Source organism: Nicotiana tomentosiformis, chromosome 4 (genome assembly GCF_000390325.3).
Source record: "Nicotiana tomentosiformis chromosome 4, ASM39032v3, whole genome shotgun sequence".
Lineage (NCBI taxonomy): Eukaryota > Viridiplantae > Streptophyta > Magnoliopsida > Solanales > Solanaceae > Nicotiana > Nicotiana tomentosiformis.
In genome coordinates, this window is record NC_090815.1 from 80,753,886 (window position 1) to 80,770,699 (window position 16,814).

At 35.7% G+C, this 16,814-nt stretch overlaps 1 protein-coding gene across 2 annotated transcripts; it reads right to left on the minus strand.

Moving 5' to 3' along the window:
• Nucleotides 1–395: 395 nt before the first annotated feature.
• On the minus strand, nt 396–9,402 carry LOC104102965 (probable hexosyltransferase MUCI70). 2 transcript variants are annotated; one of them, XM_009610824.4, is made up of 8 exons: nt 8,826–9,402; nt 6,670–7,407; nt 5,464–5,813; nt 2,838–3,049; nt 1,211–1,467; nt 943–1,121; nt 763–862; nt 396–638 (listed from the first exon to the last, which is right to left on the minus strand). In XM_009610824.4, exons 1-7 carry the CDS (start codon nt 9,076–9,078, stop codon nt 779–781), a joined length of 2,073 nt encoding a protein of 690 aa, XP_009609119.1. In that variant the 5' UTR covers nt 9,079–9,402; the 3' UTR covers nt 396–638; nt 763–778. The 2 variants fall into 2 exon arrangements, with proteins under 2 accessions (XP_009609119.1, XP_009609118.1); XM_009610823.4 differs by having other exon boundaries at nt 396–862.
• Between the last annotated feature and the right edge of the window lie 7,412 nt (nt 9,403–16,814).

The window sequence follows — 16,814 nt, forward strand, 5'->3', positions numbered from 1 at the left end:
TAAAAAATTAAGAATCAATGTATGAATTAAGACCGAAAATTAGAACGGCTAACCTTTGTACTTCGAACCCCTCCATTCTTTTTAAAATAGAGAAAGAGTAAAACTATTATAAAAGAAAAGACTGATGACTTTGTCATCGATATATTGGTAATAAGTTGCGCTAATAAACCCTTATTTATCATTCACAAGTTTACTTATTCACCCATCATGATTTGTTTAGATAGTCCTTTTATGCTTATTAGTCGGCCAATCACAAGGGGCGAGTTTCTTTGCCCACAGTAAATGTTAATTCATCACAATAAGCCTATTTTATAAATTGATTGAATATGAATAATAGTATCAATTCGTAAAAAGAAGAAAACTTAATAACTCACCCGATTGATTGACAAAAAGAATTAAAAACAATTAATTGGCACCCTGCTTCATAGAAAAAGAATACATATTGTATCAGGTGTTCCAACCCATGTAGATACAAGTGAAAAGGTATAGGATGCTTCACACTAGGAGTTGGTCAAGGCAATGAAATTAATAGAATGGAAACTGTAATGCTGTTGGTGTGTTCTTTCCAGCAGAGATAAAGCCAGCAGATCCACCTTGCTTTGCTTTGAGTCAATTCAGTTGGACGTGTATCGCTTTCTCTAGAGAAAATTTTGGTAATGTACAACAGATACAATCAGAATGGCTATGGCACAATGACCTCTTTCCAGCAAGCAAGTACAATATAGCGATGCATATAACAAAAAATGAATCATCCACCAATACCAGAAGTTTTCTGTGTCTACTCTGTCCCACGTTGAGCGATATTCCTCTTCTCGTCTGATCTGTGACGGAACAACTTAGCTATCTTTCGCCTTTCACAATCCTACAAGGCACAAAAAAGTGTAAGACAAAAAGGAAGGTTGTCTATCACCAGTGCGCTTGGAAGCAAATTAAAGTTCTCACCTTGAACATGTTGAGATAAAAAGGTTTATCTGGGTTTGTTCTTCTCAATTTATAGTATGTATATGCAAAACTAAGCTGATCACGGGGAGTAAACCGCTCGACCTCGTTAAACCATAAACAAGAAAACAAGTTTGACATTGGCGTGTGAGCCCGCACAATAAAAGATCCTTCTGGTACATCTGTCAGAAACATGTAATGATGTTATGCCAATGATTACTCAAAGCCGAAAGGTATTGCACGAAATTAAATATGGAAGAGTAAACCATACTGCTGTGAAGAAGCTTGTTTGGATCAGATGCATTAAATCTTTGCAATCCATCAGCCTGGTAAAATGCAAATTGTTCATCTATGACAGTATGATTGTACTTGTTAAGCTTCTTGTTTTGCGCAACTTCTTCCCACACACAATGCCTGTCATAGTGATTGGAAATTGCATATTCATAACCTTTTCGCCACAGAAAGTACTCCAAGATGAGTAGGGGGTCAAGCTGCAGGCGAAGCTTGCTATCTAACCATATTGAATACCTGCATAATTTAATAAGCAATTCATAAGCTACTACATTATTCTCCCTTTTATCTCCTCTTTCTTCAGGGAGAGGGTCTTTAATAAGCAAGTCATACAAGCATTTCAAGTTTTTCATTAACGAACAGAAATTTAGAAAGTTTGAGCAAACAATCACGTACAGAAATGGAGGGACCAAACCGAGGATAAAAAACCAGCAAGCAAGAGGCTTCCTTAAACAGTAAATCAAAAATCCATCTCGCACTAACACAGAGTACAGTTGCCACTTGTGAGTTACATTACCATATCGTTCACCTTTTGCTACTCCATTCACAGATGATACTGCATTTTATTACAGGTGATGCGGGTCTAAAACATAAGACAGTATATATGCAAGTCTTTACTACAGGTTGGACAAATTTGGAAGGGCAGAAAAGTGTGAAGGCCGAGAAATGATTTTGCAGTAAATCAGAAGAGCAATGTTTTCGTTATTAACATTTTCCACGTTATATCATTCCCAACTCCATCCATAGAAACAAGGAAAAGCAGGAATCCAGTCAAATTGTGAGGATCCTGAAAGTAGCTACCTAAGGCTTAAGAGCACTAATAAGTAATAGAAAATTAGTACCACGAATCCACTGAAACTCATGGTTGTGACCTTGGCAGTCGCATAACTGACTTCTCTAAACATATTTTAACCTCCTGCAGACAGAGGAAGGGCAAGTAAAGCCGATCAACAGTACACCAAATTCCAATGCAATCTCTACCTCTCTTTCAGTACCATCTCAGCATTCTCTACGTGCGTAGTTTGCAGAAACTAGTACATTTGCAATTATCAATTGACTTCAGTCTAGTAGTCTATACAACATCTTTTAAATGGAGAAAACAACTCATTGCGTCACCACTTCAAAGTGGAAAAACTATTCAGGCTAAACCCAAAAGAGACATTACTGACTTGACGGTCGGCCCCTACCGAGACTAATGTTTTATTGATGTTACGTCCTCTTTAGCTCAAATAATACCCATTAAAAGAAGCTTTCATCAATCCAATATTAGGAAAAAGCACTCGCCAATTTTTTGACTAGCAAAAAGAAAAATTGTCAATGAAGCTGGTACTTCGATGCTATGGAAGAAGCATGAAGCAAATGCTGAGAAGGTACCAAACACCAAATGACCAAATGATGGCCTTTAAGTTATATTTTAAACTCAGTACAGACAATTAGAAGCTAGAAGCATTAAAGCCCGGATTTGTTTTTTCATTTTATCTTCTTCCTTTTACGATTTGATAAACCCCTGGTTGGAAGTGAAAATCGAGTGATTAACAAGCTATAGCAAGAAGAATATAAGCAGCAACATACCACAAAGAATATAAACAAGATGTAATTCCAGTTACCTGGCTGAAGTAAAGAGCCGATGAGACAATAACTTCGGTATCTTTCCCACTCTCCGCATATCAGAATAAGGAAGATTTTTTACCACTACGATCTTCCATAAACCTACAAATCCCATGCTGTCGGGCATCTTACCTTCAGCTGAAAGAGTTTGTAGAGTAACTTCATCCACAAACATAACGAAGCAAACATTTTTCTTTGATACACGGGAGACCTGGAAAAGGAATTTAAATTTAAAATAAAGATGTTATGCAATGCAGGTAACGATAAGTTCAGGTAAAATAATTTAAATCTCGTATACACAACTAAAAAAGCTACTGACAGAACATGAAACAGGTGAATCACAATAGAATTTCTTCCTATTTCATTTTTTCTTGTTGAGTAGACCAACCACAATAGACTCTACATTCTATAAAACACCTTCCTTTCCTAAATGCTTTATAAACCTAACCGGAAAAAAATATGAGCAAAGCTTTTAAAACTGGTGCGGACAAACCAGTTCAACCGGTTTAACAAAGAAGTTGTCATGCCACTGGTCTTACATATCCATTTTTTTCACAATGAAAAAATTGGTCAAACCAAAAGAATTAGAAAACCTGTAGAGCCAAGACTGAACTAGCTGTGACTCTGAGCTTTTCATGTTCTTCCCTTCAGTTTTGAGTTTCATTCTTGAGCAAAAAGACTGATCCAAATCAAATACAAATGTAACATGGCTAGGAAATTACTCTATCTTGAAGGAGAATTAGAAAGAGAAAATAAGCCAGGAGAAAGCTGCTTACGGTGTGCTAAAGAATGCTGCAAGAGTATAAGACCTCAAGATTCTCAGCTCTATTGGTCAAATATTGCTTGAAAGCTAGTTTGGCAACTGAAGTTATTTGATTCTGATTTTCTCACAGTTACATATAAAGAGTTCAAGGATAGGGATGACGGAGATAGAATTCGGTGGGGGTGATGAAGTTGAAATGGGAAATGATTGAGTGAAAGAAAAGGGGGAGACAGAAAAAAGGACACAGTTTGATGGGTTCACACGTTGTATTTCCACCTGGTGGAAAAACAGTATCTCTCTTCCATATCATCTTCCAGGACCAAGAAGCTTCCCACTGTCCTGACTGCTTTATCAACACTCCATAGCAATTCATTCTCTTTTTTAGGTTCTCAATTGTCAATATAGCTCTCTTTGTTGCCAACAAGCGAAGAAGCATACCAGTTATCCAAACGGAATAAGTGCGGAAAATTTGATCTTTTATGGTGCTACAAGTTAAACTAAGAACAAGTTATCTCTCCTTGCTCCCCATCTCCATGAGTCCCCACTAGTACATAATATGTTTTGCTCATAGTATTAACAAGCTGTAATTTGTCAATCCCCTAGTCCTGCAGATTTTTCTTAAAAACTCAACTTCCAATGAATTCACCACCACTCATGTTCCGTCGAATCTGCTGTAAAGTCATCTATCTCTGGCTCGAAATTTTGAATAAAAGGAAAGGAAAGCTAACACATTTTTTCCACCCCAACTGTGACCCCAAAACTAATCCTACTGCCATCTCCCACCTTAAATGTAGTGTAGCTGCTGAACTCTTCCTATCCCTTCATAACACTCCTCCATAGTTCGCACCCCAATTGAAAAGTGATAATTAGTCCCCCGTCACCCTTTCAGAATGCCATACTATTCTGCAATCACCTCCTCAATACAGCCTACTAGTCCAGAAATATCTTAAATGATAGTTGCAAATAGTTGGACTATGATTGCTACCGGTATAAGGGTGGTAAAAAACTTACAATTTTCTTATATGAGCATTAGTTTGGATTTTCCTTTTCAGATAAACTAAGAAAAGTAACAATGTATACAGGAAGTATACCAAAAGTAGAAATGCCTACTAAATAAAAAAATTGACCGTATTGATTGGATTCTTATGTTCTTTTTATAAGTAATGAGAATTTTCTTGAAGTAGGATGGGCACTAAGCTAGTGCTGCAAAACATAATTACAAATTGTATAATCGTCGATTGTGTCTACCATGGCATCTATGTCCTGAACAAAAGCCGAATGGCACCAAAAAGCTAGCAAAGTAAAAGCTCTAATCTTAAGGCAATGAATGTTTTCTGCTATCCCTTACTGTCCAGACCATTTGATTGGATTCTTATATGTTTTCCTTAAACATTTTCTTTTTCTTTTTGATGCAGGGATACTGTGCCAAATCCCTTGCTAGTCAACTGCCAAAAATGGCTCTCTATCTCTTTTATTTGTAGAATAGGAATTAGGAGCTTCACTATGTTTTTTCTTCAAGCAGATGAACATCTTATGTAAGTACATCTCAATAGGGTGTATCCAAAGACTTTTAGGAGATTAAGCACTATTCCACTAGTAAATCTTCTCTTTATCCTGTCAGCTTCATATGCATGAAAACTTTTTGCCAGATTAACAAGTGTGTGCATGAGGTCCTCCTAGTAATCAACATGAAAATATGTTTGGTATACGTGTGTCCTCCTAGTAATCAACATGAAAATATGTTTGGTATACGTGTGTACCCATATACACAGGCATAGTTTCATGAGTTAGTATCCTGGAAAACAACATGTTGAGAACTAAAATGAGTAAGAGTTAAAAAGGAAAAGGAATTTGTTCAATACCATTTTGCCCACTGGTATTCTCAAGCGATCTGAATTTCCAAAGATGCATGAAACTACAGCAATGTGGCAACTGCTAATGTATTTTGCATCATCTTCTGCCAAGTCAAAACCGGTACTTGGCGTTCCTTCAGGACCTCCAACGAAGCCACAGTTTATTTTCTGATTGCGTGCAAGAAAAGATTCTTCCCGTTCTTCCAGACTTTGATGCCCAGCAAATCTTGGTTCCCAGTTTGCAGTGTCAACAGGCCTATCCTCTGTTTCTGTATACTGCAATGAGAATCTTCCAAACTTTCGACTTTCCAAAGGTTCCACAATAAGAGCACTAGCGTTCAAAATTTTCATCTCACAAGCTGTAAATGAAAAGCACGATTATTTAAGTCCAAGTGAAAGGGAGTGGGGAGCTAATGTCCAAGATTTAACTCAATTAACCGATTCTATTAAGTGCAAGAAATACAGAAATTCCACATGTTCAATCCAGAAATCTGAAGAAGATGTTCCATAAAATGACAAAAACGGCTTGAATCCTCGTTTGCTGCCTTGTTAAGATCCAAAATATACACAAAAGACCACTAATACACTGCAGAACAAACCACGATGACTGTGACAGGCAAGGGTGAAATCACACATCTAGCTAGCAAATTCAGCAGGCTAGAAAGTGCGTTTCCACAGTGAGATGGCTTAAATAAAAGATTTTTGAGCAATGTTGATCTACTTCTTTGATGAGATTTATCATAGAAAAATTCTACTCTAGTACCTAACTTCTTGATTATTATTCCAATAACTAACAAAAACTGAAGTGCTGATTACCTCCGTCTATCATTAGCAGCACAATACAATGCTTATCAAGATGCAAAGTAGCAGCTGTTTCTTTTTTCCTTTTCTTTTCCTCGACTGTACAGAACTAAATAATAGCAGCTACTATCCAATTAAAGAGATGAGAAGGATGAAAGCTTACTAAAGACAGCTGCAGCATCAAAAGGAATAGACTCAATAATAGTTCTAGCATCTAAAAAAGCTATTACTAAGTAACAGCAAATTCCCATAATAGAATATCCCAATGTCCCCAAGCACATTTCTCTTTGTCCATATTAAAATCAGTTCAAAATCAAGTTGACCCAAGGAATGCAACATTGAAGCGTGGCCTGAAGCCAAAATAATCATAAAATAAAGGCATAGGGCACCAATTAAAATAGGAGAGAATATTACCATGCTTCCTTGGCTTTCTTCTGGGTACTGGACGCTTTTCTGATGAAGACTTTTTAGGGTGATGAGAACTTGAAGAGGATTCCTTATTGGAAAAGTCCTTGGATGTTTTACCAGCCTCTTTGGCATGATTTTGATTTTTATTTCCAGCACCATGTGTATCTAACGAATGTCTCTCATTTATGTCCTGAGATTCGGCAGCAACAGTATGGTCCCAATCTTCATGTCCAACATCATCATATCCGTCTGTATGTGCATCTTCTAAGTCAATGCCATCATCATATCCATCATCAGCATCCATAGTCTCACTTTTCCTTCCCTTGTCAGCATCATCAGATTGCTGGTCTGTTAAATGATGTCCGTCTTGTGAGTGCCCAGCATTCTCCAAGGAAGCTTGATATTTGGCTTCATATTTTTTCAACTCATCACGTCCAGCTTCGTTGTATAAACCATTGCCATCATGATCCAATCCTTTTGAAAGAGACTTCTTATCGCTTCTCTTCCCATCTGGAGGACTTTGATTCTTATCCAAGTCACCATCAGTAACCCGCTCCAAGTCCTCCTCATTGTAATCATCATCCCTTCTCCTGTCATCCTTGTCCCAATAACGAGAATCCCGGCCATGAGTTACTGATCCATGTCCAAATTGGAGAACTTTCCCTTGTGTCCGTGTCACATTTGTAAGGAAATCTGAATCGTTTTCTACATCAACATCATCTTGAAAGTGATTATTATCCAATTCTGCAACAGCAAACATGGAAAATGTCTAAATACCGGAGGATATATTTCTATAATACAACTCAGTGAACATTTAGCCTAATAATCCAAAAATATAGAAAACAATTCCAGCTGGACACACCAGAACATCATATGAAAAATTTCCTTGTTCGCGCTGTTTCTTTAAATTGATATCAATAGTCAACCTCCTTTGAATTCTTGACTTTTAAAAGTTGATCGGAGCATCTAGTTTTACACTTATTATTGTCATTAATCCAAAATTTCTAAAAATGGATAAGAAACGTACAAAGAGATACAAAAAAATTCAGATAATGAGCCCAAATTCACAGATAATTCAAACTCTGCCTAAAAACTCAATTATACTTGGAACACAGGGTATTTGAACAAAGTGACTCGCCCAATTTGGAAGGCATCCCAGAAGCTAATTTATCTTGTGGACATGTTGGGCATTTAACTACCACATAATGTTGCTGCTCTCACATCAACTCTATAGTACTCGCCTTTCACTTCGTTAGGTATATCTATATCGCAAAGCACTCGTGTAACACTCCTCAATGAACCATCCTATTCTAAATCTATGCATTAGATCTTCATCTATCATGTCATTCTTCCTAAAGGTTGAGCCTACATGCTAGTACTTAGGTACCACAATCGGTCTACTCTTACTTCACCTACATTTTTCTTGTGAGACTAAATTTGCAGTGCATATATTGTCCCTTACTTAACTTACCTAAAACCCATTACTCTCTAAAGTGCTTCTCCTAGGTCCAGCACTCATTTGGTTGACTCGCGATTTTTTAAATTTACACATTATCATCTACAAAGTAACACGTGGCATAAACCTAATAAGCCCATTGTTTGTTAATTAAGTGCGTACAATTACTTACCAAATCACCAACATTCTTTCATTATTCTGGTCGGTTGTGAACTTTCAACCTCATAACAAGGTCATAACATGATATTCCATAACTCCGTATACTTAATGGTAGTCTAATCTAAGCAACTATATCCAATAAGCCTGATCTTCTTACTTCAGTTTAACTCAATTACAACTACCCAAAAACCAAACTACTTAGAAGTTTTGAAGAGGCCACATTTATAATCATTCCCACTCCCACATAAGTCATTAACCATCCAAATCTGGTAACAAATAAGATATGAAATATCACCCAACTAGTCAACTCTCAATTTCAGAATTACGCTTTGCTGCAACATTTTACCAGCTCTTCTACCTTTTTTTTTGGTTGATCACTTCAACATTCAATGATTCCTGGTTCTGCAAAAATCCTCTGAAATTACTATTTTTCATTTTCCTTTTATTTTGTTATAAGTTAAGAAAATATTTACAATTACACACCACCAACCAGAAAAAACCAGTATCTTTTGGTAGTCAAATGTGCGAATATAAAAGCAAACTATACCTCTATTTTGAGAAGTGAAATAGAAGAAAGCAGAGACAGAAACAACAAAGGCGACGAAAAGAATAACGATGATAGCACCAATCGAGATCTTGCGGGCAGTGGACTTCAGTCGACGGTGCTGATTTCGCGATTGATGCTGCTTATTCGAACGAATCCCAATAGATACATGATGATCCGATGCGACGCCGTTTCGAACAACTCCACTGTTATTGCTAAAACCTAAACCACCACCTGATTGTCTGTACTGAGCCATTGGAGCATTGTGCACAAAGAGAAGCTTCGTATTACATAGAAGTGTGGGGAGTGATTGGGAATTATGGGGTTTTGTTAGGGACAGAATGTACAGAGGATTTTTTGGGGGCAGTGGAGATTTTGTCTCACCGGAATAGTGTGGAGTGTAGATGTGGGAGATGAGAGGGAGATCGAACTGATTTGTTTATTCGATATTGTTTTTTTTATTTAGAAATTAGAACAGTGTGTTTTTCCAGAAAGCAAAATCAAAAAAACACAAAACTCGTGTTTTCTTTTGCTGAAAAACGGTGGATTCCGCGCCGGGCAAAACTTACCTTTTCGGCACTTTTTAATTGAAAACGTTTTGGGCATAAATATTCTCCAAAATCCAAATGCATACTTAGATTTTTTTCCAAAACCAAAGGGTCTAATTTTGGTCGTGTATTGTTCAGCATTGTACAATTTATTCCTCTGTTACATTATTTATACTTTAACATATCAGTAAATTTATTCTCTGTTATATTTTGGTCATGTATTATACTTTTACATTTGTATTTGTTCTTGAAACTCTAACATGATATGAAAAAACTCTAAATCTATTTCTATACTATAAGTGAGGATAACCAGGCAGCTCATGGTCATGACATAGGGGTAATTTTAGAATTTATAGTTTTCCTTGCTCAGCTGTATTGCACCGTCTGCTTCAGCGACTTGACCTTTTGCTGTGTTGACTGAAAAACCAGCATTATTTTCTCTAAATCCCATGGCATTCTTATACAGTTAATGGATCTGAATTGCGGTACTTTTTAAAGGTCTCATTTTGCCCCTACTTTTCCACCTTTTTACGATAAATACACTTGCATATTTGTGTAAATCTAATGGATAATACAGTCTTCTTTCAATGCCCAAAAACATAGTATAATGTTGCTGATGTCACATGAAAGTGGTGACATGCTCACAAATTCACGTGTGTCCAACTTTATCTTTTGGCACACTTTCAAATGTTTTCTTTTTCGCCGTGAACTTTATATTAGTAGTACTTATACACAAAAAAAACTCATTGTCTGTAAACTTGATCATTCTTTTCTTCATTGTAAATTAAATTTTTTCCAACTTTAGCATATTTGTTAGTAAAATCTTATAAATAAATAATAGTAGGTCCCGTTTTTGCATAAACAAAATAAGCTCATTTTGTAAATTAAATTAAATTTTTTATTTTCATCATTATAAATTAAAATCAATCTAACTTCAGCATACTCAACTCTAAATTCTTACGAAAATAATAGTAAAAAAAAAATTTGGGTAAAAAATTTTGGTCAGAGTAATAGAGTCAATCTAAGGTAACAAAGAAAAACAAGCACTATCCATTACTATGAAAAATGAACAAATAAAGAAACAACTATATAGTATTTTACTAAGCTTTTCAATAACTATAAAAAAAATAAGGGGTCCTAACTAAATTGTGTTAATTATTATTATGATAGAAAAAGGATTCAACAAAGGATTATATACTATCACTATATTTTTCACTTACCACTAGAAGAAGAATAGGTTGCAAATAAATTCTATTAATTCACAAATGAAGAAATATAAATGCAACTGTATATGGCCATTCTTCTTTTCAATCATTGGGAATGAATATGTTTGTTAAATAACTTGTGTTCATTCTTACTAGGACAATTGGAGAACCAAATAGCTAAAGTGAATTGTTCAATAAAACTTGTAAATTTATGTGATTGAGTTTTAGTTCTTGGAAAGTACATATCTTGTACCTGAAAGGGGATTGAATTTTTTTATATTAGAATCATAATTCAGCTCTAAAATATGGGAATATGAAGCTTAATAAGAGTTTGACAAAAAAATTTAAATAAATTCCTTGCCTAAAGATGTCGCCAAATCTTTTATGCTATGGATAAAAGAAATATTTATCTTGAAAATATATTAAAATTGCTCTAAATGAATTTTGTATTTAAGGTGGCAACAAATATTTTATGTTATAAAAAGGAATCTTTAGTACCAAGATTAGCACAATATGAACATCAAGCAAGCTCCTTTTAAAATTTATTTTTTCAGGTAATAGTTGGGACCAAAAAAATTATAGTATATTTTTTTTCTTTTTAAGTTATTTTAGCTGATTTAAGATTAACTTTAGGATTCTTCGAAGACGAACTCTTAACAAAAAAAAAGACTATATATATATATATATATATATATATATATATATATATATATATATGATCTTTTATGTATAATCATGTATCATTAGTATATAATTTATGTATACCAACTAAAGAAAATAATTAATGAATCCGACCGTTTATTTATATGAAGATACCAAAAATTATAATTTAATATCTAATATATGTTTTTTGGGCCCGTGCGTAACACGGGCTATCCTTTACTAGTATCTATATATTTCGAGAAAAAATATTTAATAAATAATTGAATTTACTTTTAACTTTTGATTATGATTTAAAAATTATCCAATTTGGAGCTTAGTTAGGAATTAAGAAAAGAAAAAAAGATGTTCTCCTAATGAGGAGTAATATTAGACCACGAGTTTCGCATAATAGAAGAACAAATTTGACCCTTTATACTCTTCAAAATTATAGTTTGGCTCTTTGAGTTTTTTTACTAGGATGAAATTCTTAAAAAATGACTTGACATTTAGATGATACTTTCTTCAAAAGACAAACTCAAATCCTATTTTTCTAAAAACTAGTCTCTCTACACGTGTGTTGCACGTGAACTCTATATAATTTTTTTAGAATATATATACTAAAAAATAGTTAATGCATATATATTTGAAAATACTTAATTTAATTTAATTTAATTATAAATTATAAATTTAAATGTACCAAAAGCTAGCATTCTCATGTAATCTTAAGATCTTTTAAGAATAAATTAAAGTCAATGAAACATATTTTTCGACTAACTCTATTTATATTGGTCTAGCCATTTGTGATATTTTTCATATCCTTCATCCATACTAATATCAATTGGCTTGGCATAATTGTCTTTTCAAGGTTGATTTCTCTTTTCTGCAATATTTTAAGCCTCACTATTCTTGTTTTAATTTATATGTCATGCAAACAAAATCAATTTCAACATATACACCTATAAGTAATATTTATTTATACATGAGTAAGTGTTAGAATCCAAATAATATCATTGGTGGATATTAAAAAATGAATTGCATATTGAAAATTAGGTAATCTACCACGATCCTAATTTTTCTCCGTAAGATATCGTGATGGCACCTAGTCTCTACCACTAGGTAAGCCTAACATTCAATAATAGCTTGACAGAATAATTAACAGAAATACTAAAACAAGTCTAATAAACTCATAAAATCACCCGAAACAGAATTCAACAAATACTTTTCCCAAAACCGGTAGAACTGAGTCATAAGATCTACTGAGTAAGCTAAAATATATATTACATCATTGTCCGAATGAAAAATAAGAATAAAGGTAAAGGAAGGTGACTCTGAGGCCAGCGGACGCCAAACAGGCATACCTTGAAGTCTCTGTAAGCAACTAACAGTCGATCACTAATGTCTGGCACGAGCAGACGTACCTGGATCTGCATAAAAAGATGTATAGAAGCGTAGTATGAGTACACCACAACGGTACCCAATAAGTATCAAGCTTAACCTCGGTAGAATAGTGACGAGGCAAGGCCAAGACACCTACTAGGATATAAATAAACAGTATGAAAATATAATAAGGATAAATAATGGAAGGTGGAGAAATAACTGATATGAAATAAGTTAATAGCATGAACTAATATCGGAATTGTAAGCATGGAAATAACAAAAAGAAATCAATTAAAGAGAACCACAATGATCATATACGGACAATGACTTATAGAACAAGGAAGAACAAAACAACAAGAAGTGTTCCTACCAAAACTCTTTGCAACATGACATAAACCACAAGAATCACAACGAGGTACCACCTTGAGTACAATAAGAATCACAACCGAGGTATCGCCTCGTGTATATATCAAGAATCACAACTGAGGTACCACCTCGTATTCACAATTCATAATCCAAATCACAATCTTTCCTTATACCGCCGCGTGAGCCTTACATTTAAATAGTTTTTGAAAATAATTTTTTCGAAATAGCTACACGCACTTTAGTCCACCTTATGACGTCGCGTGGCTTCACGTAATTCCCTTACAAGCAACACGCACCTAAATCCCACCTTATGTCGCCGCATGAACATTACCCCTAGCCTTATACTGCCGCATGCGCGTCAATATCACATCACAATAACAACTCGCACCACAAGTGCCCATATGTCACAATTTGCTAATAATCAACAATATCAATATTTCCACAACAATAGCCATGGCTCCACCACAACGTGTGCAAGAATATCAATAATGACAATGAATGTAAATTCTCAACAAGAAAGATGTCTCAACAAATACAACTTCGCCTCAACGTGATAACGACTTTTACAACTTCAACACTAATAACTCAATAATGAGAAAAGTAATATGTGACTACGACATTAAATAAGAATAACTACAATGAAAGAGATAGTGTATAACAATGACTTCAAATAATGGTAATCAAGAATGAAAGAGATAACATGTACAATGACTTCAAATAATGATATCAACGATGAAAGAGATAACATGTACAACGACTTCAAATAATGATATCAACAATGAAAGAGATAACATGTAAAATGAAAGCAGCACAAAGTTCAGCTAAAGCATGAAAGGATCAAGTAGGAGGTAGAATAAGTGTTAAACAAGTCATTTAAGGCATGTAAGGATAGAATAAAGTAAGAATAGATTGACTATAAGAACTTAGAACATGATATGACAATTCAATTAAAGCATGGAAAGAGTCTAAGTAGTCTTAAAACCGGTCAATTACCACGTACAAACTGTGTACCCACTCGTCACCTTGCATACACGACTTTCACATTACACAATGACAGAATCGATCCCAAATCCTAAGGGGTAGTTTTCCCACATAAAGTTAGGCAAGATATTTATCTCAACTAGGCCAATTCAAGCCTCGAAAATATCTTTTCCCCAAAAATTCGCCTCCAACAACTCAAATCTAACCAAAATCGATTTAATATTATCGAACAATGCAAAGGAAATTAATTATAATAGATAAAGCTATGATCTTTACACTTTTCTCAAAAAGTCAATAAAGTTCAACCCGGGGCCCGCCCGGTCAAAATCCGGGTCTAATGGTAGATTCCGACTACCCATGACCCCACGAGTTTATATATGTGATTGGTTTCAAAATCCGAGTCCAAATCGACTCTCAAAACTCATTTTCTTATTTCTAAAAAACTTGACAAGGTTTCACAATTTTTCACTTTGATTCACATGATTTTGATATTAAAATCGAAGATATATTTGATGGAATATGATTAGAAGTAGAATAGAATCACTTACCCAAAGTTTGTAGATGAAAATTCCCTCTCCAAATCGCCTCATACCGAGTCTACGGTTCTAAAGTGAGAGAATGTGTTGAAAAATCCCTTCTCCCAGCCCTTTGTACCAGTTGCAGTTGTCGCATTTGCGACATTCGCAATTGCGGACTAGGCTCGCATTTGTGAACCCTGTAGCCTCAATCATCATCGCAATTGCGACAAAAGGCTTCACAATTACGAAGCTAGGAACCTCGTGAAAGCGAACAAATGTTCGCAAATGCGAACCAAGCCAAAATCCTACTGACTTCGCAAATGCGAAGGGGAAGTCGCAATTGCGACATATATGCCCCCACTGTCACCTTCACGATTGCGAGGCTGGTGCTCGCAATTGCAATAATTGGGCACCAGCAACACCAGCAATTCAATTTCAATTCAATCCATTCCGAAACTTGATCGAAACTCATCCGAGCCCTCGGGGCTCCAAACCAAATATCCACACAAGTTTAAAAAATCATACAAACTCGCTTGCTCAATCAAAATAAAAAAATAACATCTAAAACTACGAATCGAACACTAAAATGCTCAAGTTTCAAAGTAAAGCTGAAGAATCTCTAAAATTACAACTAAACGTCTGAATTCTATCAAACTAACTCCAAATGACATAAAATTTTGCAGACAAGTTCTAAATAGCCTGACGGACCTATTCTAAGTCCCAAAATCAAATTCCAAGCTCTATAGCTAAAAGTCAACTTACAGTCAAACTTTTCAACTTCAAATTGCTAAATTTTGGCAAAACAATATAAATCAAACTACGGACTTTCGAAATCAATTTTGGGCATACGCCCTAGTCCAAAATCACGATACGAAGCTATAGAACCCATCAAAATACCGTTCTGGGGTCGTTTTTCACAAAAGTCAAAGTTTGGTCAATATTTTCAACTTAAGCTTCTAAGTCAAGAATCAAAGGGTCCAAATCAACCCCGAAAGCTTCCCAGAACGAAACTAACTAACCCCGCAAGTCATAAAATCATAAACACACATGTGTGAAGCATAAAAGGGGTAACAGAGCGCAATTACACAAAACGACCAGTCGGATCGTTATATTCTCCCCTTCTTAAAATAAACGTTCATCCTCGAACATATATAAGGACATACCTGAAGTGATGAATAGATGAGGATAACGACTCTGCATGTCGTGCTCGGTCTCCCGGGTCGCCTCTTAGACCAGATAACCCCTGCATTGAACCTTCACTGAAGCAATGTTCTTTGATCTCAACTTTTGGACCTGTCTATCCAAGATAACCATCGACTCTTCAATATAAGTCAAATCTTTATCCAATTGGACAGAGCTGAAGTCTAAAATATGAGACGGATCACCATAATACTTCCGAAGCATAGAAACATGGAACACCAGATGAACCGTAGAAAAACTAGGTAGCAATGCAAGCTTGTAGGCCACCTCACCAATCCTCTCAAGGATCTCAAAAGGTCTGATATACCTAAGGCTCAACTTGCCCTTCTTCCCGAACCTCATCACACACTTCATGGGTGAAACCCAGAGCAAGACTCGCTCTCCAACCATGAATGCAACATCACGAATCTTTCGATCCTCATAACTCTTCTGTCTATATTGGGTTGTACGAAGCCGATCATGGATCAACTTAACCTTCTCCAAGCATCTCGAACCAAATCTGTGCCTAATAACTTAGACTCTCCCAGCTCAAACCAACCAAGTGGAGAACGACACCGTCTCCCATATAGGGCCTCATAAGGAGCCATCTGAATACTCGATTGGTAACTGTTGTTGTAGGCAAACTTCGCAAGCGGCAAGAACTGATCCCAAGAACCCCCGAAATCTATAACACAGGAATGAAGCATATCCTCCAATATCTGAATGGTGCGCTCAGATTGTCCGTCCTTCTGGGGGTGAAATGTTGTACTCAATTCAACCCATGTGCCTAACTCACGTTGTACAACTCTCCAAAAATACGATGTGAACTACGTACCCCGGTCAGAGATGATGGATATCGGCACGCCATGAAGTCTGACAATCTCAAGGGTATAGATCTGAGCTAGCTGCTCTAAAGAGTAGGTAGTCACTACCGGAATGAAATGAGCCAACTTGGTTAACCTATCCACAATCACCTATACCGCGTCAAATTTCTTCTAAGTCTGTGGCATCCCAACAACAAAATCCATGGTAACACGCTCCCATTTCCACTCAGAAATCTCAAGTCTCTGAAGCAAAAACACCCGACCGCTGATGCTCATACTTCACATGCTAAAACATTTAGGCACCGAGCTATATACCCCACTATGTCTTTCTTTATTCTCCTCCGCCAATAGT